The 27,732-nt window shown below is 41.3% G+C and overlaps 2 protein-coding genes across 3 annotated transcripts in view; both read left to right on the top strand.

Moving 5' to 3' along the window:
- LOC113592989 (cationic amino acid transporter 3-like) overlaps positions 1-27,732 on the top strand; it is a 279,152-nt gene that overhangs the window by 123,952 nt on the left and 127,468 nt on the right. The gene's annotated exons all lie outside the window — the stretch shown is intronic.
- On the top strand, positions 462-26,749 carry LOC106977151 (cationic amino acid transporter 3-like). Its single transcript, XM_053225957.1, has 2 exons — positions 462-813; positions 18,964-26,749. The coding sequence occupies exon 2, from the start codon at positions 19,149-19,151 to the stop codon at positions 20,919-20,921; it is 1,773 nt and encodes a 590-aa protein (XP_053081932.1). The 5' UTR covers positions 462-813; positions 18,964-19,148; the 3' UTR covers positions 20,922-26,749.

The following is a 27,732-nucleotide window of genomic DNA, read 5'->3' as shown; positions in this document are numbered from 1 at the left end:
CACCCAGCAGCACCTGAAAGGGGACCAGGCTCAGCAGAAAGACAGGTGGTATGCAAGAGGATCCCAAAGCAGGAAATTCTCTAGGCAAGGACTATGTTTTCCTTTATTTCCTCTAGCACAAGCTGAATACGTTATTCAGTTACAATGTGCTAAGAACGTTGAGTGAGTGTCTCTGGAAATCCCTGTTGGTAAAGCTTAAGCCAGTTCCCTTTTAGTTTTATTCCTGGAGTGATGGGAAACATAGGTGAGGGAGCAGGGGTGGATGGTGGTGGTAGAGGAACCTAGTAGGAGATTTCTCAGTGGGCCGTTGGGGGTTGCTTCTGTCATTGTTTAAAGGGCTGCTGAGGAGGCTCTTTAGCTGGATCAGGGACTGGCCTCCAAATTACCACAGGCTGGACTCCACTTAGCTCCCCACATTCTCCTCTTGACAACCAGTACAACCTCTATACTCAGGACTCTGGGGAATTTATTTACTTCTACATTCATATCTTGCTGCCACAAAGTCTCCAACAAAGTCCCAGTTAAGCCCTCACTCCACCAACTCACCCAGATATGGCCCCACTAGTCTTCCATTCCCCACCTCCTGCTTTCCTTCTGAATTCTGTCTAATCCAACTCCTTCACTATTTCTCAACCTGCTGGTGTGCCCCGCCTCCCCAAATGCCCGGCCTCCCCAAGGGCCCTATCTCTGGAGGGCTCCTGCCAAGCTCCACTTCAAGTGCTGACTCTGCTTAGCCAAGCCTTCCCCTGTCCCTGGGTTTGGCTTGCACTTTCTTCTCAGGTCTTTCTCCTTTGAGAAATAAAAAGCTCATGGGTAAGTGATTTCTCATTTTTATAGAGTTGACAAGGAAACTAACACAGAGCCAGAGAGGAAAAAAGGCTGGGCTTGGAGTTCTGTTATGGGGGTTGCATATTTCATGGCTGACTTTGCTTTGGGGGGTATAGACAGACCAGAAGCCCTGCAAATTTGGGAAAAGCAGGTAGGTTTGCTGGGGTCAGAGTGATTTGGAGGCCTACACTCAGCTCTCCTGAGGAAAATATGAGTTAGGAGAGGTTATTCTTTGGCACTTCTCCTACTTAGTCCTTCCCACCTCTTTGCCCTGCCCTCCTTCTTGGCCTTTCCTTCCTGTTATGGCACAGAGCTTGCTTTATTCATCTTTGTCTTTCCCACAGGGTCCAGCACATAGTATGCTTAGACATGTTCTTTGAATGAAGATTCTTTCATCTGGCTCTGCTGCCTCCTTCATGTTTTGACACACTTTCTCACTTGAGATTCTGAAAGTCTCTATATCATATCTTCTTAGGGAGGATATTGGTGTGGACTTTGCAGAATATCAGACCCAGTTTTATAAGGTGGTCCACCATCACCAGAGAGGAGTTGAAGATATTCTTCCCTCATGCTAAAGGAGCAAGTTATCTATTTTTTACAGCTGTGAAGGTATCTCTGTGCCTTTCTTATCTAATTTTAAAAAGTTGTGGTAGGATTGATTATAAGCCAGGTCAGGCTGTAGGAGGAAAGATTACCAAGATCCCCTGGGGTGTGGCTGCCTACTGGTCTTTAAAACACTGTGTGAAGACTTGTCTGAGTTCCCAAGTATATTGTAAATGAGCCAGTGCTAACTAAACCTTGAAACTTGATGGCTCTGTTCTTTCTCTTAGAATCTATCAATTTTATGTACATGAATTTGTTAATTTATAAAGCCTTGGTGGAGAAGCCTGAAATAGGTCTGGCTTCCTGGGTCTCCAACAGGCCATTTGCTCTTATCGAAGTACATATTTGCAACTCTTTAATCTAAGGCCTTAGAGTCTTAAACTCTTCTCCACCCTTCTCTGCTCCCAAGACCATGTACACTGTGGGCAGTACTTCAACACCAGGAGCCCAGACAATGCTTCTCCATGCATGACACCTATTTTATTGCTTACATGTGCCAAATGTTGATTTCAAGGTTGTCTTTCTCTTGCCCTCTAGAGTTTCTTGGGAATGATTCTCCATTATCAATTAATATGTGTTATATGCTTCCAAAGGCAGATTCATTTTAACCTTAGTTTAAGCAAAATCATGTGGAAAGGCCAGTATCTTTAACCAAGTATATTTCAAATTGATAAATATGATTTTTGGATTATATCTTTTGGTTTATCCTTGTCCCTTTTTTCTTTTATTAGCACAGAAATCACAAAGCAAAGTGGGGATTAAAAAGAACTAGTGAAGAGGGATAGAGAATATTCCTTAAGAATTGGTGCCCAATGCTCTTTGTATAGATTATGTTGCCTGAGCTGGGGTAAGGCAGATGGATCTTGGTGGAAAAGTCATATTGATCTATAATTGGATAAGAACTCAGGACATTGTGGCATAATACAACTTTAATATGACTCAGATGATCTGTTCTCTTTCCTACAGCAAAACAAACACAACAATTAACTTTCCAAGGCAGATGGTAGTGGTATAGAACAGCTACCTAGGGCTATGACAGGAACAAAGCACATTCTGGTGAGAGAGGACACAAGAAAGAGAAAGCCAAGTAATTTCATGGGAGGACAGAAGGACACAGTTAAATATATGAAGGAAGATAACCAGGGACATAGTCAGCCTTTCCTAAGATACTTTATGTGTAGTATATTACTGAAGGTGTATATTGCGAGGAGGTACATGGCAGAAGGAGTCATGAGCTCCGACAGCCCCTAGCTGCAATTCTAAATGTGGAGACGCGGTATAGTGATGGATGGGGCACTGGATGGATTTCTAGAATATGTGCTTACAAGGAAAGGAAGGACTTGAGGGGGCAAACAATTTTTTCTTGGGAAAAAAATGAGCATGGATCAGTGTTCATTGTAGACAAAGGCCATCATATATTATAGTCTGGAAAACAAGGTGGACAGGATTGCCTTCTCCTGCTTTCTCCTGAGGATTTTAATTAGGTGTTCATTGTTGACAGGATTTAGGGTTAAGAAAAGGGAGTTGAGAATCATAGGGGGAAATAGGGAGGAAATTGATTTTCACTGTTGACATCAATGTATCACGTCACTTTCTAATCCCTTAATTGCACATCTTTCCTGGTTTTTCCCAGCCTTTTCTGATTCGTGTTTGAAAAATGTCATTTTTATTCTTTCTGGTAGCCCATCTAGTTTCTGAAGGTCTCTAGATGCAGAAGCTTATGCTTTTCTGACTTGTCGGGTTGATCATCATGTTTTGATGTGATGATAGAAATGTTAAGAATTTCCAAACTGGATTCTGACTTAAAATAAAGATGTAAATGTGTCAAATCATGAGTGACAAGTTTTGCATTTCCCTGTCTTCTCTGAAATTATCCCAGAGGGACTAGGAAAAACCACCTTGTTCACAACCATACCAGAATGATACTAGATAATATGGAGTCTATACAGCCTCTAAAGAAAAGCTGGCTACCTGATTGTTTACCCAAATAATGGTGTAATGATACTAGTGTAAAGTGTGAGTATAGCAAGAACTCTATAGATATTGTGAGAAGGAAGCAAAAATGTTTTGGTCCACATTTACATAGATTTTGGTCAACATTTCAGTGGATGGATTTGTTCTACACACAGTTGGTGTGAAGCATGAAGTTTACATCAGGATGGGTTTTTACTGACTTGGAATTCAGCCTCTGCCAGACTGGGAATGAATTTGAGAGGTGTAGGGCTTGGGGTGGTCATGTAGGTAGGAGAGCTGGAGAAGGTGGCTGTGTTTCCTCTTGGTCTAAGGAGCAGACAGTTTGGGGGCTGCCATGTCTTCAAGTCTTGGTTAGTAATATTTACTTATAGAATTAGGGTTTCTAGTCTCATTGAGAGACATGAAACAGGCCCTACCCTAGAGTGATTTAATTTTAGAAGGGGAGACAAAGCCTTCTTCCAAGTAACATGCAAACAGAATATAGTACAAAGTAAGATCATGGGTGGGAGGATGCCTGGTAAGTGGTCTATTTGGTGAGGTTGTTCTCAAAAGACCCCTAGGATACAAGTTTGGATATTTATTTTCTTTACTATAAGCTGAATTTGGTTAGTCCAGCTTTCTTTCCAACTTTTCAGGGTAGCTATCTGACTTTTACTTCTCCTTCCCTAGGGGAGAATTTACATATTTATTATTACTGCAATGATGTTTCTCTCTTTTCCTTTCCTTTACAGACCATGGTTGAGAATAATAATAATAATTATATTTTTATAATATATTTAACTGGATCTGTCTAGTTGGGTAAACTGAATTTACTGATTCAAGGTGTGGGTGGATCTTGTTTTGTGTTTTTGGTGGGGGGCATGGAAGAAAGGCATAGATACGCTGTATTTATTGGGTAATGTCCCAAGTTGAAGATGTAGCTTGAACCATGTTTTGCTGGGAAACAGTTATACACAATGCCAAGGTGGGGATATCCATGCAAGCTTCATCATCCATGCAACTTTCTCAGGTTGACCCATGGAGTATACAGAAAGATACCCACTAGTTTTACCAACCTGGAAAATTAGGTCCTTACTACTCTTACTACTCTTACTACTACTCTTACTTTCCATCAACTAGGAAGATATCTGGGATGTTGACATGCCTTTGCCTTGACTATTCATTTCTGATTTAGGAATACCTTTCCTCATTTATACTTTATGTATTTTTTTTACTTATTTTGGAAGGTGGGTAAGTATTGATGAAATGCCCTTAGTTGTATGTTCCCAGAGAGGACTATTTTGTATTTGCCACCATTGTGCACTGTGTGTAACTGACTGTGTGATGATTTGGGGGTAATGGTGGTGATGTATATTATTTATGGGAGGTGAATATGTTGATTTTGCTTGAGTTCTTTGCACAAAGAATCACTGTGGTGCCTGAACTTTATAATTTGGAATTTGCCTTTATTTTCTTTTACATGTAGCTGAAATCTTATCTTTAACAGATTTGAATCCAGTCTTTCACACTTAGAAACTTTTTGTGGTTTTTACTTGAGGGATCTTCCAATAGCTCATGTTAGACCCAACCCAAAGTACACAGAACCATTCTGTGTAGTTATTTACAGATAGTACAGGAAAATTATGATAAATACAGAAAATTATTTTTTTCTGGAAACTTATATTATAAGGGCATTTCAGGGATACTTCCTTATCTTCCTGAAACAAGAGAAGTCCTATTCTAGACACCATTTAATCCTTTGACTATGATATCCCTCCTCCCTTCTTCAAGCTACCTTTAAATGAAGCCACTGCAGTTTGAGTATCATGTCATGTTGCCTAATGACAAAGCTTTAGGTGACTTATTTTACAAATAAAGTAAAACAGTGGAAGTAGTAAAACTCTGGATTGTCTGTTCAGTCGTGACATGTTCAGGGAGATGACACTGGAGGAAATCATATACCTCACGGATATTGTACTTTATCCCAGATGAGTGGGTTTCTTCGTTTATACTTTTACTTTGTTGTGATGAAAGAGACCTAGACCTCAGTTCTGTGTCAGATCTCTGATATCAACCAAAGTGGGCTACAGAGTGTGGGGTACTTCCTTGGCTGTAGCCAAGTAACTCTTTGTACCTCAGGTTTTAGCTGGGGACGGAAATGCAAGCTGAAAGCATTATCAAGCAGAAGTTCTGCTCCTCACAACACTCCCACCCCCACTTATTACTTCTGCCCTCTTCTCTACCTGAGTGTTCTTGTGCAAAGTTCTAGGCCTGTGAGTTATGCCACTGGACATTAATGAAGGGAGAGTAGGAGGCAAGGAAAGAATACTGGAAAGACCAGATATCTATCCATAGGTGTGACCAGAGAAGCTTCCAGAAGGAAAGTCATGCTGGACAGGGTTTGAAAAGAACGTGTTCTAGGCAGAGAGGGACAGATTATATGAGGGCTAATGTCAATGCCAGCAACATGTGCAAGTGTTGGCAAAGATTTGTCCTGTTCATGAAAAGATCCACAGAAAAGTTTAATAGTAAGAGTAAGTGATAGAACAACAGTGAAAAGAAAGACTTATAAATACCATGTTAAAAGTTTCAACTTAATAGAGAACAGAAAATTGCAAGTCTGTTGGGAGAGAGAGAGACAGAGAGAGAGAGAGAGAGAGTGTGTGTGTGTGTGTGTGTGTGCATGCATGTGCACGTGCGCACGCGCACGAGTGTCTTTTTAAGACTTGAGAAAAGTGTCATTTTCCAGAAGGAGGGTAGAGAATACTCACACTTCAGGTATCTAATGCAGTGTAGTGATCAGGAAGGATGTAATTTAGGTCTTTATCCTGCTTTAAGGGCAGTACTGTCTGATGGCTGCTTAGTGAATCTGAGTGAGAGCTTATAGGATCTCTGTTTAGAATTACCAATTTTATGGACAGGAGGGTGGACCAGGGAGTGTGGCAGGAAGCTGGCCCTGGATATGCTGTATTTGCAAAGTGTAGGAACATACTAGATAGAGGTCTGTTGTGGACAAGGTGCTAAAAGTCTAAGGAACTTCGTATCATCTGAATTGAATTGAATTCTAGTTTGGCTATCCCCCAAAATCTGAAACCAATTATTTCAGTTGGAATTTCTTAGATTTGTTCTGAACTTTTTATGGAATTTCTCTAATAAAGTCAGGATCCTTTGAGTCTTCTTTGTCAACCCTTTATTTCTGGACATATTTGGTGTTTCCCTTTGAAACTGAAATAGGAAGGCAATCCTTTATCTTCTCTGTTGATCTTCCTATGCTAATAGCATGTTCAGAATACTGATTATTCCTTATTTCAAGTCCATATTCATTAATAAGTTTAAAACAATAATGACAAAATCATAAAATACACAAAGATATCTGTGTTGATGCCTGATATCCATTCTTCTTTGTACTTATTTCCATGGATGATTAATAAATACTAACAATGTTCTAGGTGCTGTGAGCTCAGAGCTGGCCACAGACATGGGTCACAATGGGGAACACTGATGTCCATTTTTATATGTTCTACTAGGTTAGGTCTCTAGTTGTCAATGACAACCAAACAAGAATGATCAATCAGACATAACTGAAGTCCTTTTCACTAGAATCACCCTCCTATTTTAGATCTGGAAGAGGGTTAATCATACTTTGGAGTGGCATGAAAGCTGAAATTTTTCTGGTACTTGTTCTTCTGAATTAAGAATAGAAAGGAGATGGCTGATCTCTGGAAAACATTCCCATTCTGCTTGTGATTGGCAGCCAAGTCTGGGGAGCAAATGGCCAAATGAATTAGGAGGCTTGAAAAGATGTTTTGTTAGGGCCACCTGGGTGGCTCAGTTGGTTAAGTGTGTGACTTTTGGTTTCAGCTTAGGTCATGATCTCACGGTTCCTGAGTTCAAACCTCACGTTGTGATCTTCACTGACAGTGCAGAGCCTGCTTGGCATTCTCTCTTGCTCTCTTTCTCTCTCTCTCTCTCTCAAAATAAATAAACTTTTAAAAAGATGTTTTGTTAAACCATCCTCATTAAACTGGCACCATCTGCCTTTCTACCCTCCCTTGTCCCAGTTGGAGCTGTCCTTTTTGACAGATGTTTCCTAATGGTGTGGGCCAGCAGCAACTGGAAGCCTCAGTGATGGCTGAAGTTTGGGAAGGCCAAATCTGTAGGTATTTAGCTGTCAGGAATATTACAACCATCTTCTTACCTTTTGGGTCCCATTTTAGAAAATGTCTGCTCCCCACCCCCATCTTCCTTTACACAATAAGAGTAAAGGTTTCATTTTCTTCCTTAGCACTCCCTAACTGTACTGAAGATTGTTCTTTTTCTTCGTAAGAATGAGGCAGTGACCAGAAAAGATTTAGAATAGAATGGTGAAAGAATAATATGATGAAAGTATTCCTATGAGGATGACTTATATTTCCTGTTGAGATCCATTATCCTATAATTCCACTAAAAGCCAAGCAAAAGGAGATGGGCTAACGTTGTGGGCAGGAATTACAATTAGCTATTAAATCATATCTGGGAACTACTGGGGTAGGTATAGCAATTCTTTGAAATCTTTCTTGGCATCCAAAAGGACAATCCAAAGACATTTTGGCCCTAGATTAAATTAAGTTTGGATTTTATCAGGACAATGTTTATTTGGAGATTTTAGTTTTGATGGTCCCACTACTTCCAGTTCTGGCTCATCAATATCTATTTGTGAGGAAAGGAAAGACATTAGCAGAGGGTGACCTTGGAGCAAATAAAAGAACGTGGCTCAAATACTCCTTTTATAGCAATTCCCTAGAGTCTTGCCTTTTGTGAAGGTAGGGTACTCAGGAGAAAGAACGTGGTCTTTGAAGCAATAAAGAACCAAATTCAATTTCTAGCTCTCCTTTTTACTGGCTATATGAGCTTGGGACAGTTATCTAAACTCTCTGTCTATAAAGTGGAATAATTATGCTTATGTCATTGGGCTGTTATGGGGGATAAATGAAATAACATATGTGCCTTACCTGCAGCTCAAAAAATTCTGGTTCACTTTCACCCCCCTCTTAACGCATCCCTAAATCTTGCACATATACCTGGTACTAATACTTGCCAGATACCATTTTTCTCTTCTTCCAGTTTCTTCCCATGTTCCCAAATATCTCTAGAATTGAAGTCTAGGGCCCTGGTTTATTAGTTTGTGTTAATCCCACAAAATGATAATAAGAATATGGAATTTTTATAACTGTACTAACATGAGCCATGGTTGTGGTTACTTTTGAGGTTTTTTGGCTGGCTGACAATTTTGGTTATAAAGCAAAGTCAAGAGAGTTCTATCTTCCATCCACTCCTTTGATCTAAAGTTTCTGATTTGGGGCTAGATCATTCTGGGTGGAATGATCCAACCAAAATGATGGCAAGTTTGTTTATAAAGAGTATTTAGGGGAGGAGAATCCATAACCTTTACTGCTGGGATATTCTTATTTTCCTCCTATCTTTTTGGTTTGAAAAAATATGAAAACTACAGAAAATTGCAAGAATAGAATAATTAATACCCATTTATTTTCACCAGGATTGACCAACTGTTTTAATATTTTCCCACTACTTGCTCCCTCCAATGTGTGTGTTTGTGTTTGTGTGCTTATGTGTATAAAATATGGTCCATATTCTAAGTATACTAATTGTCTGATTTTTTTATAGTAAAATATTTCTCCCTGATGCAGATGCAGTTCAGTGTTCTGCATTAAGTTTCATTGTCATGTCTCTTTATTCTCCATTAATCTGCAACAGTTCCTCAGACTGTCATTCCTAATATTAACAGTTTTGAACAGCATGGGTCAGTTGTTTTATAGAAAGTCAACTTACTGAGGAAAGTTCTTTTGTAGACTGATCATTTTATCATTAGGTTCAGGTTACACATTTTGGGCAAGAATATTATATACAAATATTCTTAATGATAATGAGTGCCATGCAGGCAGGGAACACATCTTTTTCCTCCCTATTGTGTTCCTCCCTATTTGTGTTTCCTCCATATTGTGTTCCAGTCCCAATTCCCTAGGACTGGCCTTTAAAAGGTGCTTAATATTTTTGAATGAATGAATGTGTGAGTGAATGAATGAATGAATGAATGATGTAAGATGTACACTGCCATTAAGGTCTATTATTTTTCTACTTGAAAGGAGGAAGAACACCCTTCTCCTATATCCTAGTCCCATTTTTACTGTAATGTTTGAAAGCTTAAAGGTAACCCAGGACCTCTGTCAAGATCCACAGAGAAAGGAAATGAGATGGGACTATGAGGTGAGGCAAGCTGTAAAGTCTCTTTACCCCGGGGGTGGGTGATAATCATAATATTTTGAGAGTGGACAATGAATAAGATGGTTCTTAGATGGAAAGAAACACAGGACACAGAAGCTAGAAGTACATGGTATGTTTTCTTGCTGAAAGAAATTAGTCATTTGGATTTCAAGATTTTATTATACTTTCCTCCCCTAACTCCCATTTGAAAATATAGAATGTCATTATGTAAACTGATTTCTGTCTCTTTTCCTTTCCCAGAAGGACAACCCCACAATTCTCTCCTCCACCGTCCATCCCCATCCCTACTCACACACAGAAGTCTGTATCTTATAGAATTTATAAAAAGTGGTTGGGCGGTGATTCTCTCCAGATTATTTGTTGTTGGGAAACTGTAGAACTCCTTGGAATACTCATATGGATGTAGAGATTTTATCTCTGTCACCCAGGGGAAGTGAGATTATGAGAAGTACTCTTTACTTCTCAGAAATGTGTTTTCAGGCTTCCCTTGGGGCCCTTTCTCCAGCTCTGAGCATCTCAGAAATTTCTGACAGTCCTTTCTGAGGCATATGGGCCTTGGGATTGAATTCACCTATTTAATTCTGCAAGGCTTCAGAGTGCCTGATGTATATGGTTCTTATCCCCCTTCTGAGACTCTACCTACCCTTGTCTTTGTAATCGTTAATATCATCAGTTCCAAGAAAGCACCCTTTATCTCCATGTAAACTCTTCATTATCCTGAATTATAGTGGGAATAATCTAAAATAGTGAAAGGCACTAAAGTGACTTAGTTTTCAGTGGTGGAGTCCTGCCTAGAGATAATCCATAAAGTGAAAGTCTTCAGGGAAAGCAATCTGCCATTGTCCTCCCCCATGGGTGGCTGTATGGCATCTCTGTTTTGGCATCTAGAGAGGGAGGCAGAGGCAAGAACACAGCTTGTTCAGGCCTCATTGTGTTATAAGAGGCACCAGGCATCTATTGAGAGCTCTGCAAAACTTATCTCCATGACTTGTTTTCAAACTCTGGAGGAGGGCTTTCCTTATTAGAGTATCCAATACTTAGTTCAAAAACACCAATCTGTAGAAAACTTGTGAAACTATAATTTTTTCTAGGGTTTCCATCTCACCCAGAGTAACAGCCAAAGTTCTCACAGTGACTCTCAGACCCTACAGAAGGATCTGGCTTCCTGCTTTTTCTCTGACCTCATCCCTTACTGCTTCCCCCTCACTCACTCTGTCCTGGCCCCACAGACCTCCTTATTATCCTCAAAAGTAGCCAAGTACCACTTCACACCCATTAGGATGATTGATATAAAAAAAACCAGAGGATAACAAGAGTTGGCAAGCATATGTAGAAATTGGGATGCTTGTGCATTGTTAACGGGAATGTAAAATTGTGTAGCCATTGTGGAAAAAAGTATTGTGGGTTACAAAAAAACTACATATACACTTCTGGGTATATATCTCACAGAATTTAAAGGAGGAACTCAAAAAGACATCTGTATACCCGTATTCGTAACACCATTATTCACAACAGCTAAAGGTGAAACATCCACATGACCATCAGTGGATGGATGGATAAACAAGATGTGGGATATACAGACAATGGAATATTATGCAGCCTGGAAGAGGAGGGACATTCTGACATATGCTATAAAATGGATAAACCTTGAAGATGTAATGTTAAGTGAAATAAGCTGGTCACAAAAGTACAAATTGTATGATTCTACTTATATGAGGTATCCAGAGTAGTCAAATTCATGAAGACAGAAAGCTCACAGAGACAGAAAGTACAGGAACTACAGGGAGTTACTGTTTAGTGAGTACAGAGTTTCAGGTGAGGAAGGTTAACAAGTTTTGGAGATGGATGTTGGTGATGGTTACACAAAAGCGTGAAGGTGAGGCTCTCTTGGACCATCCATTTTAAAATCACCACCTACTCTGAACACATCCTAGCCTTTACTTTGCTTCCATTTTTTTTATCTGATTTTGTTAACTAATCCCTTTTACCACTGGGTAAGAGACATGGCCCCAGTGTTCATGGTGGCTTTTCTCTATTTACTTTTCTTATGTATTCTGGACTGTTTCCAGTTTAGAAGTGTTGGTGTGCACAGGCACTACATTATTATTATTTAAAGTTCTCACCCTCAACTCAAACCTCTACTCTTGTTCATGACTGCCCCCTATCAGAGTTGTAGGGTTGCTGAGTTAGAAGTTCAGAACCTCTGGGGAAGCTAAGCTATACAAAAAGCTGTATACTTGTTTATTTGGGAGCCACTGGTTTGATTGGTTCCAGAGTTTTTGTTGTCTGGAAATTCTAAGTAGGACAAGAGAATTTACATACTTTGAGATCAGGAAGGAGCTGTGCTTGGATACAAAGGGTTTGATATAATCTCTGGAAAAGAATGTTGCATTTAAAGTCCACTTCTCCGAAACTTTGAGCACTTGAAAATAATTATTTAACATCCTCTGTAGCCTTCCTCTAAAGTCTTTATCAAACTTCTAGCAAAGCAACTGATATCCAAACTATCTTTGAGGCTATTCAGGAGAAGCCACAAGGCCAACATACTGATTGGCAAAAGTGTTAATGCACAAGCATGGGAAACAGTGGGACTTACTGACTTTAAATTTTTTTTGAAAAGGAAAGGTCTAGAGTGAAGGCAGTACCCTTCTTAGAGACAGAGGAATGAACACAATGACCCTCCAGGACAGAGGAGAGCAGGTGAGGCTGTCTGGGAAAGTAAGACAGCCTGCAATTTACTGGGTATATATTGTTGGATTTAGCAGGTGTTCTTTTTGGCCATTTGTGATGGATATTTTGTTTTGGAGTTTTTAAGGAGCTCAGAAACTGAGATAAACACAGAGAAGAAGTAGAAAGAGAGAGCCAGGGGTATTTTGGAATTCATACAAGCTGAATTAATGTCCCCTGCCCCCTGCTCTGTATTTCTTTAAGCACATCCCCTGTGTAAGCACCTTCTTAGGGAGGGATTGTTTCTTAATTAAAGTAAGATTCACAGACACAGAGCCCACATTAGGAAATGTCCTCAGGGAATGCACTTGAAATAGATGATGGTGCCTGTTCTAGTTTATTTACAACTTACACCTTTGTTTGGCCCATTCTATCTTTCCAAGCAAACAAACAAACAAACCTTCTAGGAATCTCAAGATATATTAGTCATTCAATACATCTCTATATACATTTTCTCTGTCCCAAATGCCTCTTAAGTTTCCTTGCTACAATTATGAGAAGATCCTTATCCTGGGTAGTGAGAGTTAGAAGGGGAGTGTGGAATTCAGAAGGAGGTATATGGATCCTGGCCCTTCCCTCCCAAAGTTTTCGGGAATTTAAGTGACACATCCAGGACACCAGCAGATAGAAAGGGGAAATGTTCCACATGAGCAGCAGGATGCCCTGTAAGTGTTGGTGGGAAGAGGAGGAAGGTTGGAGATGGGGCTCAATCATGATGGCTTAGAAAAGGCCACCTAGATGTTGAGATGGGGGAGGTTGTAGAATAGGTTTGAGAAAAGCTAGAGCATCAAGACTGGACAGAAAGGAGTGAGGAGGACATCCCTGGCAGGACAGGCATTTAGGCCAAAGGCTCAACCCAGGAAGGGTAAGTCAGGATGTGAAAAACTGAGTTAGGAAGGAGGCTATGGACCTGAGGGTTGGGAGAGAATTAGGACGGGGTTCTGACAGCTGAGTCAGAGTCTGGACTGAATAAAAACCATTAGAATAACCACAGATTACTGCACAGAGAGAGGGCATTTCTGAACATTGGTTTTGAAAACAGTGATTCTCTGTGTTGTTATAAACTGGATTTGTGATAGTCTCTCTCAGGATTCCCAATAATGGGTTTGCTTTCTCTTCTGTAAGCTTGCTTGCTTATTTTTTTTTTTCTGCTTGTTGGTGTCATAAAATATGATTATTTATTCCCAGATGTTTTGTTCTTTAGATTATTTCTCTGATATCTTCATAGTTTGTCTGTAGTCCACTTTTGCTCATATTTAGTAAAAGTGGGAAGAGCACAAGGACAACCCTGCACAACACAGCTGAAGGAAACAGAAATTATCAAAAACATTGCCCCTCTCCAACCCTGCCATTCAGATGGTCCTCCTCTGGCATTCCTCCTTAAAGTCCATGGATGGACTTCAGAAGAGTGTAGGACATTTTTTTGAGGTGACCAACCTCAAGGGGTGTGTGATTCAACAAATGAGAGGAACCACTCTTGTGTCTTTGTTCCCGAGAACAAAGGTGGCTCCCCAGAGGGAGAAACATGGTACAAGCATCCTTAGTGCCCAGAAAGGAGCCTCCAGAGACAGTTGAAGGAGCTGATGGAGAAAGAAGAATTGGGAAAAGGGAAATGGGTTCAGAGGGGACTGGTAAGAGGGGTGTCCCGTCTTCCCTTGTTCTCTACCCTCTTTCTAGCAGGCATTCTTTCTCTGTGTTCCCCATGTCCTGACGATTACAGGATTCTGGTTCCCCTTGAATTTAATTCTATTGAGAGCCTGCTCACAGTGTCATCTCATGCAATTTCTTTGTCGAACCTGAAGTGCACGGAGTGGAAACAACCCTCCTTCAGTCATGGGCTTTTAGCACCATTGCTTCCTGTCAGGCACCTTTACAAAGCATTTTATTTTCCCCTTTCATCCTGATCTCTATTCTCATTTTCTCTCCTCACAGTGGGTGTGTGTGTGGGGGGGAATTACTGTCCTGTATTTAACAAATGATCTTCCAGTATATGCTCTACATGTATATTTAGATACATTCATCCACTCAACAACAGTTGCAGATGCGAGGAATACAGCCATGAGCAAAATATTTTTTTTTTAAAGTCATGTTTTCGTGGAGCTTACATTCTTTTGAAGTGAGACAAATCATGAACAAATAAGTAAGACATTTAGTACTTTGGGCAGTGGTATGTGTTATAGAAAAAAGAGCAGGGGGATAAGGTATGTTATGTGTGATTAGGAGCAGATTGCAGTTTTATATGGGGTGATTAAGAAGGTCATGCTACACATGTCCTATTTCACTAAATGCAGTGAAATGAGCAGCCATGTGGATTTGTGGGCTATAAGTGCTGCAGTTATAGGGGACATCAAGTACAAAAGCCCTGAGGTAGGGTCTCGCCTGGTATGTTAGGAGGCCAGAAGGTTAGGAGACCAGTGGCTAGAGAAAAATGAATGGGAAGAGAGAAACAGAGGCTGAGAGGTAGCTGGGTCAGTGACCAATACTGTAGGACTTTGTAGGCCATTGTAAATGCAGACATTGGCTTTTACTCTGAATAAAAGGGAAACCAATGGAAGGTTTTGAGCAGAGGAATAATGTGATATTTTTAACAGATATGTGTGTATCCTTGACAATTATACAGCATTTTTGTCTGTTTTATAAATGTGCATAAATGGCATTGTGCTTTACACCTCATCCTGCTTTTACTTTTCCTACTTGTCGTTGTTTCTGAGAGGTACCCATGTTGTTAAATGTAAATCAAATTTATTATTTCTGACTTCTGTGCAGCATCTCATTGTGCACATACCACACATTTTATTTATATATCCCTCTAGTAACAGATGCTGGCGTAGCTCCAGCTACTTGCTGCCACTAATAGTCCTGTGATGAACATGCTCATATGAGCCTCCTTATGGACTCAGGAGAGAGTTCTTTGGAGTGTTTACCTCAGAGAGGGATTGCAGGGTGGAAGGGTGTGTGCATTCTTAACTCCAATAAGATTGTGCTTCAGGATGGTGGCCTCAGTGACACTCCCACCAATGGTGCATGATAGTTTGTATCCTCTCATCAAATTCTCATGTTGATCCAATAAAAGTAAGTTTCGGAAACTGAGGCTTAGAGAGATTAAGCAAATTACCTTGTTTCTATAGTCAAGTAGAAGATCCAGGGCTCATATCCAAAATCTCTAACATAATGTTCATTGCTCTTCCCTCTCTAGTACCCAGCATTGTCTCTTCCAGAAATAAGATGAGGCATCTATGATTACAGATTATTATTATTATTATTATTATTATTATTATTGTTATTATTATTATATTAAAGCCTTACATTTTTCAATGCCTTCTCTAACGCAGTAAGCCTAGGACCCCCAAGTGATTAGCAACAGCATGTATGAGGGTATCTAATTAGTGTCTGTAGAGTTTCAAGGCAAAATATATGGAATAAAACCATATTCATTGTCTCACGATGGCTAGCTAACAGGCTTGAGTTTTAGTGGATGATTTTGAAGATAGACATATGCAAAGACTAATTTATTTTCAAAGCTTGAAGACTTTATAGCAGATTTTCATATTAAATATTTGGTAGATTATATTAAGTACATAGTGTTTGCTAGGCACTGAACTAAGTATTTTATACTCATAATTTTATTTACTCCTCACAATTATCCTATGCAGTATTTGCTTTTATTCCCATTTGACTGATGTGGAAACTAAAGCCCCTGGAGGTGAACTAATTTGTCCAGAGTCACCTGGTATGAGGTTGAGTTGTGATTTGCACCTGAGCAGTTTACATTCAGAAACTTACTCCTACCTACTAAACTGTGCTGCCTTTTTGTGAAGAAAGCTTTTAGAATCTCTTCACTTTCAAATTGAGGACTGTTCTTCTCAGCTGGGTGGTTGAGAGCAGTCATGGGAAGTGGACAAGAATCTCCAGAGTGAGAGGATATGACATTTGAAAATGTCCCCAGGTGTCTTCATTATGCCTCCCTCTGTCTCCCGAAGTCAGAACCTCTGCCTTAGGACATCCCACCTAGATTATAGGACCTGAGCATAATGCCTTCAGAAAAGTAGGGATTCTCTACCTGGGCATGAGTTGTTCATTGCCTGTAACCCAAGGTAGCCTGATATTTTTAAACAAGTGTCATCAAAGGCAAATGACCTATGTGTGGCTTATACTTGCCATGAATGATATACAGTCAAGGTTTTATCACAGGTGGTTTTCCCTTCACACTTTTGATTTTGCTTGCCTTCTATAAGGAAGGTAATACCATTTAAATTTTTTACCTGAGTCAGGTTTATAAAGGTTGCTTGGCTACAAAGTATGTATCTCAAATTCAAGTAGATAGCAATTATAGATTTTGTGTTCTTTCAGGTTTCTCTTCTCAGTTTGTACATGTTCAACAAAATATGTATTGAGTACCTAACTCACAGTCTAATGGAGTTAGGCAGCTGAGCTGGAATTTTGACATATTAGGGAAAATGGCACACGGAGTAACCCTAGCATTATGAGAGCACACAGGAAGGGCAGCATAAAGGTCTGGAGAAGCTTCCTAGGGAAGCAACATCTGAGCTGGGAACTGAAAGAGAAGTGGGGGTTAGCTATGTGAAGGGGACAAGAGGGCATTACAGGCAGGGAACAGGGTGAGTGTGGAATTTCACAACTGGGAAATTGTGCAGGAACTTGGCAAGGGACGAGGCTGGAGGGATCAGCACAAGTCAGATGATGAAGGAAAGAAGGATTATGAAGGAAGGGCAGTGGGAATCACTGAAGGGTTGAAGCCTGGGGGTAGGTGGGAGATACGTCAATCACATTTATCCTGTATAAAGTTCCATGAGTGAACAATTGATCCTCCTTATCTATCTCGTGAGCTTGTTGGTAAATCATAACGTTGGAGCTGGTGGGCAGCACAGAAGGAATTTAGATGGATTTGTAGACAGAAGGTCAGACCCATAAGTCAAGTGTTCCTTTTGATAATCTGTAGAAGAGACTTTTCCATTTTGATTTGATCTTTCCATCTTTAGAAACCTCTGACATTTGCCAAAATTCTCTCAAAACCAAAGCCTGAGTAGGGAGGAGAGAGGGGGCTGCAAGGCTTTGTTTTTTTCTGTTCTGAACTACTCATTCCTGGGTCATTGCTGTGAATTGTTCACCTGAAGCCTTGTTCTGCTTGAGGAGGGGCCATTTGAATAGCAGCAACAAAGAAAAGGAAAAGAGGAACCAGATATTTGGCATATTCAGACAACGGTTTGAGTGAGTTAAAAACCCTTGTGAAAACTTAATAGGGAGTTTTAAGTGAGTGTTTTAATACAAGCTCCTAGAGCAGGCAGGGTCTCCAAGCTGCTGGAAGCTAACATCACAGATGAGGCAAAGTGGTTATAGAGCAGTGTGGACAATGAGGAGAATGACAATGAGGAGAATGTCTGCAGAAGTGAACTCACTTTCCTGGAACCCAGAGAGGGAGGAGACAGAGGAATTGTTTGGTTGTGAGCTACTGAGCTAGGTGACTTACTTCTTTTCTCCCTACCCATCATAGTCTCATAGACCATGGTTTATAAAACTTATAAAACTTTACTTAAAACTTTACTACAACTTATAAAAGTTGTAGTAAATTTTGCCTTGTTGCTTTGAATAAGGCTTAATTAATGTCAGCATTCATAAAACCACCTTTCTGGTTCTTCTCCCTACTTAGTAATGGACCCTTGATTGGCTGCTGCACCTATATCTCCAGAGTTTCCTCACCAGGCAGCCTTGTCCTCTGATTCTTGCAGGTAGTTATGAAGGCCATGCCTCTTTCTCCCTCTTCCTCTCTTCTCACAGCGCCCCCTGTGGGCCTAGATGGGTAAAGTGAAGGGTTGGACTGTACATTCTTTGCCATCAGTACAACTAAATGGATGATGCAGAATGAGGAGAAAAGGGGGCAAAGTGCCATCTGACCTTGGGTAGCTTATGTTGGGGCTAAGGGTTTTAAGACTGGGGACCATATTTGTATTTTAAACTCAGGTGATATTTAAAAATGGGTCTTTAATTGAGGCCCTCTGGTTTGTGAATTAATGTGTCATAACTCATGCTCAAGCACCGTGCAAACATCCCACATGTAATTATGAACAATAAATTCATGTTCTTTTGTGTCTTACAGCTTTATTTGTTTGTTTGTTTGTTTAGAGAGCATGAGTGAATGAGGCACAGAGGGAGAGAGAGAGAGAATCTTAAGCCAACTCCATGTCCAGCATGGAGCCTGATGCAGGGCTCGATCTCACAACTGTGAGATAATGACCTAAGCCAAAATCAGAAGTCAGATGCTTAACTCATTAAGCCACCCAGGTGCCCCTCTTATAGCTTAATCAGTACATGAAGCTGCATGAGTTAGATGAACCCAAAGGGGCTGGTGTCATGTGGTGTATAAAATAAGAGAATGTTGGGAAGTATTTGGCACTTCTTTTGTGGTGGGGGGAGAGAAACAGGGTTGATTTGTCTATGATGTCCTTTGGTGTCGCTCTCTGCAAAATCTGTGCTGCAACAGGTGCTATGGGACTTTTGATCTTTGGTCAGTTGGTTGGAAATGGGTTCAGTAAATAGTTATTGTTTACTTAGGCATTGTGGAGGGACAGCACATACCAGAAGAAATACAGCGTAGCAGCTTTGAAGCCTGAGAAGCTAAACTCAGCAGCCCCAAACCATAAGCTTAACTCAGCCTCACTGAAGATGATACCAGACTCTGTACCCCCTGGACTTGCTACAGCTCTCTGATCCTACAATCCTCTTCAGTTCCAGCCAGAATGCTGCGTCGGGCACTTCGCAGATTTGGTCAAATGCTGGTACGCAGATGTACGCTGGAGGAAAAGAAAACTGAACCTACCCCTCTCAGATGGCTAAGCACTTTGGATTTAGTGGCCCTGGGTATAGACTACACTCTGGGTGCAGGTGTGTATTTCCTGGCTGGCGAAGTGGCCAGCAATCAAGCAGGACCAGCCACTGTGATCTGCTTTTTGGTGGCTGGCCTATCTTGTGCATTGGCTGGGCTGTGCTATGCAGAGTTTGCTGTCCGGGTTCCCCATTCTGGCTCTGCATATCTCTACAGCTATGTCACTATAGGTGAACTCTGGGCTTTCATCACTGGCTGGAACTTCATCCTCTCCTATGTTGCTGGGACAGCCAGTGTAGCTCGGGCATGGACAAGAGCTTTTGACTACCTGATTGGGAACCAGATCTCTCAGACCCTGCATGAGAGTATCTTACTGCATGTTCAACAGGTACTTGCAGAATATCCAGACTTCTTTGCTATGGGTCTGGTGTTGTTGCTTACCGGAGTGCTGGCTCTGAGGGCTAGGGAGTCAGTACTGTTTACCAAAGTGATCACATTGGTGAGCCTTTTGATTCTTGTCTTTGTCATCATCTCTGGCTTCATTAAAGGGGACCTGCACAACTGGAAGCTCACAGAAGAGGACTACATAAAGGCTGGACTCAATGACACCTCAAGCTTGGGCCCTCTGGGCTATGGAGGATTTGTGCCTTTTGGCTTTGAGGGGATTCTCCGTGGAGCAGCTACCTGTTTCTATGCATTTATAGGTTTTGACAATATTGTTACCAGAGCTGAGGAAGCCCAGAATCCCCAGCGTTCCATCTTCATGGGCATTGTGATTTCACTGTTCATCTGCTTTTTGATGTATTTTTGTGTCACTTCAGCACTTACACTTATGGTGCCTTACTACCAGCTCCAACCTGGGAGCCCTTTGCCTGAGGCATTTCTATATATTGGCTGGGCCCCTGCCTGCTATGTTGTGGCTATTGGAGCTCTCTGTACTCTTTTCACTACAATCTTGAATGATATGTTCTCTGCACGTTGGGTGATCTCTGTGATGGCAAAGGATGGCCTCCTGTTCCATGTCCTTGCCAGGACCCACACCAGCAGACATATCCCCATTGTGGCCACTGTGGTCTTGGGCATTATGGCAGCAGTCATTGCATTCTTCTTTGAACTCATTCATCTTGTGGACTTCATGTCCATTGGGACCCTGTTTACTCACTCCCTGGTAGCTATTTGTATCCTCATCCTCAGGTATCAGCCTGAGGTGAAGAATGGGGGAAATGAAGCAGAGGTGCGGGAGGAGAATGGACCTGCAGCAGAGCAGCTGACTCTACAGGAACTACTTTTCACAGGCAGCTCCTCCCCCACTCCACTCTCTGGCCGGGTTGTCTATGTTTGCTCCTCACTGCTTGTTCTGCTGCTCACTCTTCTTTGCCTGGTGCTGGCCCAGTGGCCAGTTCTGCTTTCTGGAGACCCAGTGTGGATTTCAGTGGTTGTGGTGCTCCTGGTGCTCATCATTGGGATCACTGGGGTCATCTGGAGACAGCCACAGAGCTCCAGTCGCCTTCCCTTTAAGGTCCCTGCTCTGCCTCTCCTCCCACTACTGAGTGTCTTTGTGAATGTTTGCCTTATGATGCAGATGACAGCTGACACCTGGGCCCGATTTGGTGTCTCCATGCTGATTGGGTTTGCTATCTACTTCAGCTATGGGATCCTGCACAGCCGAGTCGCTAACCCCACTTAATTTAGCACCAAAACTATAGACCTTGGTCTCAGCAGTGACGGTATATATTCACTTTTACATCATCACACCTAAATGCAAGCTTGTCCCTGCACGATTTTGGAGAGTACTCTTGAGTGCATGGAAAGCTAGGACTCCCATGGGATGTTGGTGAGGGAATACTAATAGAGTTCTGTACTTATTGTGGAGTGAAGGATGTGTCTTTGCTCTCTCTCTGTCTCTGTCTCTCTCTCTTTTTACTTGTCTACTTTACAGTTTTGTCTGTAGCTGCTCACTGGCCTTACTGGCTTTAAAAAAATATATTATTAAAATAAACTAGAAAAGTGTTTTTGTTTTCTTTGAGTAAATATTCAGTAGTGATATTACTGGACTATATGGTAATTCTATTTTTATTTTTTTTTAGGAACCTGCACACTACTTTCCCTAGAAACTGCACCAATTTACATTCCCACCAACAGTGCATGATAGTTTTTTTTTCTCCACATTCTCGCCAACACTTATTATTTCTTACCTTTTTTTCTTTTAGCCAATCTGACAAAGTAAGTGATATCTCATTGCAGTTTTAATTTGTGTTTCTCTGGTGATTAGTGATGATGAGTATCTTTTCGTGTGTCTGTTGGTCTTTGTCCATTTTATAAATGGATTTTTTGATGTTGAGTTGTATAAGTTCTTTATATATTTTAGATATTAACCCTACTGGATATATCATTTGCAAATATCCACTCCTACTCAGTAAGTAGCCATTTTGTTTTGTGTATGGTTTTCTTTGCTGTGCAAAAGCTTCTTCTTTACATGAATAAGAAAAGATATATATACCTTTATGTTTATTGTAACATTACATACAATAGCCAGGATATGAAAATAACCCAATTGTCCATTAATATATATATGGTAGAAAATACTCAGCCATTGAAAAAATGAAATGTTGCCATTTACAACAACATGGATGGACCTAGACGATGTAATGCTAAGTGAAACAAATCCAGCAGAGAAAGATAAATACTATATGATTTCACTCATATGTGGAATTTAAGTAATAAAAAATATCTTGGGGTGCTTGGGTAGCTCAGTCAGTTAAGTACCCCACTGCAGCTCAGTTCACATTCTCACAGTTCATGGGTTTGAGCCCTGCATTGGGCTCTGTACTGACAGAACCTGGAGCCTAATTCAGATTCTGTGTCTCCCTCTGTCTTTGCCCCTACCCCCATTCATGCTCTGCCTCTCTCTCTCAAAAATTAAATAAACATTTAAAAAAAGAGTACACTTATCTTTATGATTACTCAGAAATTTATGGAATTGCTGAATCCTTATATTGTACACCTGAGAATAATATAATGACACTATATGTTAATTATACTTCAATTAATAACATAAAGGAAACTAGAAAAAATACAAAAATAAAGATGAAATATGGCCCCTACCTTTAAGGAGTTTATATTCTTTTTTTTTTAATTTTATTTATTTATTTTGAGATAGAACAAGTAGGGAAGGGGAAGAAGCAGGGGGACAGAGGATCTGAAGCAGGGTCTATGCTGACAGCAGAGAGTCTGACACGGACTCAAACTCATAAGCCGTGAGATCATGACCTGAGCTGATGTCAGACACTTACCCTAAATCCATCCAGCCACTCCAAGAGCTTATATTCTAATACAAAGGGTAAAGTATACCTGTAACATAAAGTATAAAACTATCATAAGTAATACACAAATAAAGTGTCTTGGGAATTCAGAGTGGAGGGTGATCATTTGTGGCTGGCACAGTAATGAGAGTTGATTGGTGAAATCAGAGACATCCTTGTAAACGAATGATATTTGGGTTATCCCTCTCCAAAGATAGATAGGATTTTGCCACACATGGGTACTAGGGAGAGATTGTAGGCAGAGATAATGACACTAGGAGAATGAGGCAATGTTTGTTCAGACTCCACTGAGCAGGCTATGTAGCTTGACCCTTGGCAGTGGGAGGGAGGGGAGTGGGCGTGCAACAGAACCCACACAGGTGGATTGGAGCCAGGGCTTTCCTCTAAGCACAAAGCACTTTGGCTTTAAACCCACTACCCATGGTGTAAAGCCCTGGGGTTTGTTCCTCTACTTGGCTATTTATGTATTCTTGAACTTTGCAGTTTCTCTACAGTTGTCTGCTTTGGTCCACCTGCTCAGAAAGTGCACAGCTGAGAGCCAAGTATCCTGGGTTCTGGTCTTGTTTCTACCACTAACTAGCAATGTGACCTTGAGCAAGCCACTCAGTACCTGCATTCTGCTCAATAAAAAACAAAAAAACAAAAACCAAAAAACAAAAAACCCTGCATTTCTCCCTCCTATGTCTGGAACCAACTGTTACCCAAGACATAGGTGAATAAACTGTCAGCTTTAGATATGAAACATGATTGGCTTGCTAGTCCTGCATCACTAAATTAGGCAGACTTAGTCCTCATCATAAGCAGCGCTGAGTACCTTCTGCCTCCCACCACAGGAGAAAACCTGCTTTTCTTCTGTGAGCAATGTAGAATACATGTGTCCAGTGGGCTGATTGGTTCTGGATTAAAAAAAAAAAAAAACCAAGAACTGCGAAGGGGCTGAGCTGGGCATGCTCAGTGTTGTCTCTTCAACCCACTAATCAAAGTCACAATGAAAGATGGTGGGTGGAGAGAAGCCAGGAATAGCAGTCTGCACAATGGTGCTCAAACTTGAACTGGTGTCAGCTCACCTGGAGGGCTTGTGAAACACACATTGCTGGGCTCCTCCTCTAGCATTTGGAATTCAGTAGGCCTGGGTGGGGTCTTCTCCAGGGACCTCACACTGAAGACCAAGACTCCAGCTTGTCCATGTGTAAAGATGAAGCCATTGAAATATGGTGCCCTTTGAACATTTACTTCATTTCATGAAAAATTTAGATTAAAATACCATCATTAATGCTTTCACAGTGGTGAAAGCATAGTGAACCATTTCACAATGTATATGCTTATCCAATCACCACAACGTACACTTTAAATATCTTACAACTTTATATGTCAATCATACCTCAATAAGGCTGAAATAAAAGAAGAAAATACCACAGTTATCTGTGTGTCTTTATTTTCCTTATTTTTTTTTCCTGACCATAGGTAAGGAGTGTATCTTGTTCACTTCCCCAAAGCATCACCCAGGACCAGGCACATAATGAGAAATGAATTGTTAAATTGAATTAACTCTCACATTTTTCTTTGGTATAGAATACTGTCCTTCCTTTCAGGCTAGCATTGTGCCTCTCCTTTAAAACAATCTTCTGGGAGACTTCATTGACAAACAGCCTTTCTCTCAATCCAGAACAATATATCTAGACCTGTACCTAGGTCTGTACCTAGATACATCTAGAAGTGTACCCAGGCACTTCTAGTTTTGCTTTGTGTGGCTCAGTCTGAGTTCTGGTTACTGTCCTGTCCGATTCATCAGAGTGGAGTCTTGTTCAGGGCAAGGAGTAGTTTCTCCCCTTCCTGTAGACCCAACAGTAAGAACAGTGTTCATTCAAAGAGCAACATGGAAAATACAAGGCTATCTCAGGAGAAAGGCTGATTGGGCCTTCCCTGGTCCTGCTCTGTATATTCCCATGGGATGTGGAGAGGGTCCAGAAGTAGCAAATTCATAGAAGGCCCAACCAAATTTACCTGACTCCAGGGACTCCTGGAAGAGGAGACCAACTTCAACATGGGCACAACAGGCATCTTTCTTGACAGAGGTTTATGGTTGGCATAGGAGGGCCAGTGTTCTCTATTTGTGTATGGGTCCTGCCCTGGAAGGGAGGGATATGAAGCTACTTTCTTACTTGTGGAATTTCTCATATTCTCACAGGGAGTAGGTGCCTCCAGGGAAGGCTGTAGAGGCAGGATTATTATATATTTACCAACTCCTTTAGATACTTTTTTAAGAGACTTGTGTAAAAACCTTGTGAGAGAATCTAAGATTCTTTGGGGAGAGAAAATTGACACCCCCAAATGGGGTGGAAAATGAACTTAAATTAGTAACTGGATAGAGATGGAGACATCATTACTTTGGAAGGGAAGGTATGAGTAGAAACTGAGAAAGAGGTATTGGTTGAGAGACACTATCTGGAGGAGGATGCCTATAGAACAATTTGGAAAATAAAATATGGATAAGTGAGTTGGAAAAGAAATGGGACAATAATTCTAGGGTACATGGACCTTTAGGACTCATGAAAGAATGACACACTTGTGAGGGATGTATTTATTCACATTTGGAGGGAATTTATGAGCCCGATTTGTATTTTGTTTTGTGCCATGGAGTGAGATTCCCAAATCAGGATGGGATGAGTTATGACTGTCTTTGCCATATAGAGGACATACAGAACAGTGTGAATAGATGGACTTCTCCTGGGAGACAGTTATAGCACCTGCTACAGTCATCTAGATCCTTGCTCTTCAATGTATGGTAATGGACCAGCTGTGTGGGTGTCACCTGGGAGCTTGTTAGAAATGCAGAATCTTAGGCCCCAACCAGATCTACAGAATCAGAATATACATTGTTAACAAGATCCAAAGTGATTTGTATGCCCTTTTGGGTGTGAGTAGTGCTGGCCTTAGATGATGGATGATAGGTGTCTGACCTCAGATGAGTACTCTGGAAGTTATGAAAACTTTGGAATTGAGAACATAAGAGGAGGGGTCTAGGTTGGGGAAATTGAATTTGGGGAAGAGGGAGACATGTGGGCCCTGGCTGCCCTCCTATCCCCAGGTCTCTCAAACCAGTCACTGTGCCAGGTTTGACACTCTGCCCACTTTGGGAAAATGCCTGCCATGCTTATGCTGGAGTCTTCCTGGTCCTCAGGGGCTCCCCTGGGGCAAGTGTTGGGTAGGTCAGGACAGCTGTCAATTCTGTTTCCCCTACTTCATATGATGGCCTGAAAGGGACGGGGGAGGTCATATCAGTCATGGCCCAACTCAGGGTTGTACTGTCCCTTAGTCAAATGCATGATAACGCGATGACACTGAGAAGGCTACGGAGGTTGGGGAATTGAAATAGGAGTTCTTAACTATCTGTCCTGGAAATTAGGATAATTTCATTTTTCAAAATCTTAAAGAGAAACCCAATGGCTGAAAAAGGGTTTAAACTCCTGTAGGGACAAAACTAATTCTTTTTAAGAGATATTTTGATGATTTTTAATGGGTTAATAACAAACTATGTGAGACCTATAATTGCAGAGACCTGGAGCAATAAGCAATGGAACAATGTTACCCGGTGGGCACTTCAGAATTTTCTTAAGTTTTGCAGGGTTTGTGTACCTCTCTCCCAATCAGAATGAGTGATAAAGAGAGGCCAACATAGAAGGAAAACAGATTGAGACTGAACATAAGGAAGAATTTTCTGAGATTACAGGGTGACAGGGGAGATGGGAGGGAGCAGGCTCTCTAGCCGTGTGTATGGCTGTGTCACTTGGGTTTCGAATGCCTCAGATGGTCTCCTGCCCAGAAACAGGGAAATGCACCAAATGAAGTTTCAAAATGTTTTTTTTTTATCTGAAGAATTCTCCAGTCAACTCCTGAAATGAAAGGCCAGGGTGAATGTATGATGTATGTAAGGCAGTGAGGCATGGGGTTGATGAGTGACGGAAGGAAAAATTATTAGAGCATTGAAATCTGCTGAAAATTTTAAAATAGCTTGGATTCAGGAAAATAAATTGCATGTTAGGGCTCAAATAAGAGTTTTAGGTTTCCATGTTCTTTATCTCTCCATGTGTTTATCTTGTCTCATTGATGAGATTTAAAAACCCCTAAGGGAAAAGAAAAACTCTTTTATGTATTACCTCTTCATACCTCCATGCCCACAAAATGATGAAAATAATAGCTCCATGTGCTGAGTACTATGCCCTATACTTTTTCCAAACACTTTTTGTGATCACCTATTTAATACAAAAGTTGTATGAGGTGACTACTGTTATGCTATATGTTCTGTTATAGCACAATCTTTTAATGAAGTATAAAACATGTTCACCAATAGACCCAAGTGTCTTCAGTTTCTCTGCAACAAGAAGCCAAAGCAAATAAACCTCCAGCAGGATGGTGGGTACTCTGCAAGGACTGGAGGAGAATCCCACTGGGAGAAGGCAAAGACAGCACTTCAGAAGCAGTCAGAGTCTGGGAGGAATATAGGAAATAAAGCCTGTGGCAGGGATAGCAAGGGAGTTTGTGGGTGTTTGTGGGTCCTTGGAGGGTCCCAGGAAGGTGATGGTAGGACCTCTAGAGCCACTTCCCACTCAGCTGAGTCCTGATTCTGGAGGGGAGCTGAGAAGACCACCTGAGCAGCAAAGGATGGGTTGTGATTCCTGCTCCCCTTACCCAGGCACCTGCTGGGTGTGCCCATCTGGGTGGGGGCGGGCTGGGCTGCTTCCCAACTGTGAGCGCAGAATCTAATGGGATTTCATCTGAGGAATTGTTTATATTCCAGGGGACACACTCTCTCTTCCACATCTGCTTAGCACAGCAAGTGCTGTCCTATAACTCTCCTGCACTGTCTGTTCATAAAGAATGTCTTGAAATTGGAGTAATACACAGAAATTAATGATGACTTTCCTTGGGATGGCTCTCTGGGGGATTATTAGCCCTTCAGTCCATGTGATGTGCAGGCCCAGGGCAGACATTTAGGCCATGGTCAGCCCCATTAATGGTTATTAAGGAAACTGCAACCTGCAAAAGGGTGCCAGATGAAATGGACCAGGAGAGGCAGGGGCCAGTGTTGGGGTGGTGAGTTGAATGGAGCTTGCCAAGTTGAAGATCATGCCTCCTAAGGTGTGCACCACTGAGGGTCTGAGGCTGAAAGAGACT

Source organism: Acinonyx jubatus, chromosome B4 (assembly GCF_027475565.1).
Source record: "Acinonyx jubatus isolate Ajub_Pintada_27869175 chromosome B4, VMU_Ajub_asm_v1.0, whole genome shotgun sequence".
In the NCBI taxonomy this organism is placed as follows: domain Eukaryota; kingdom Metazoa; phylum Chordata; class Mammalia; order Carnivora; family Felidae; genus Acinonyx; species Acinonyx jubatus.
This window is presented reverse-complemented; position numbering and strand designations above follow the sequence as displayed.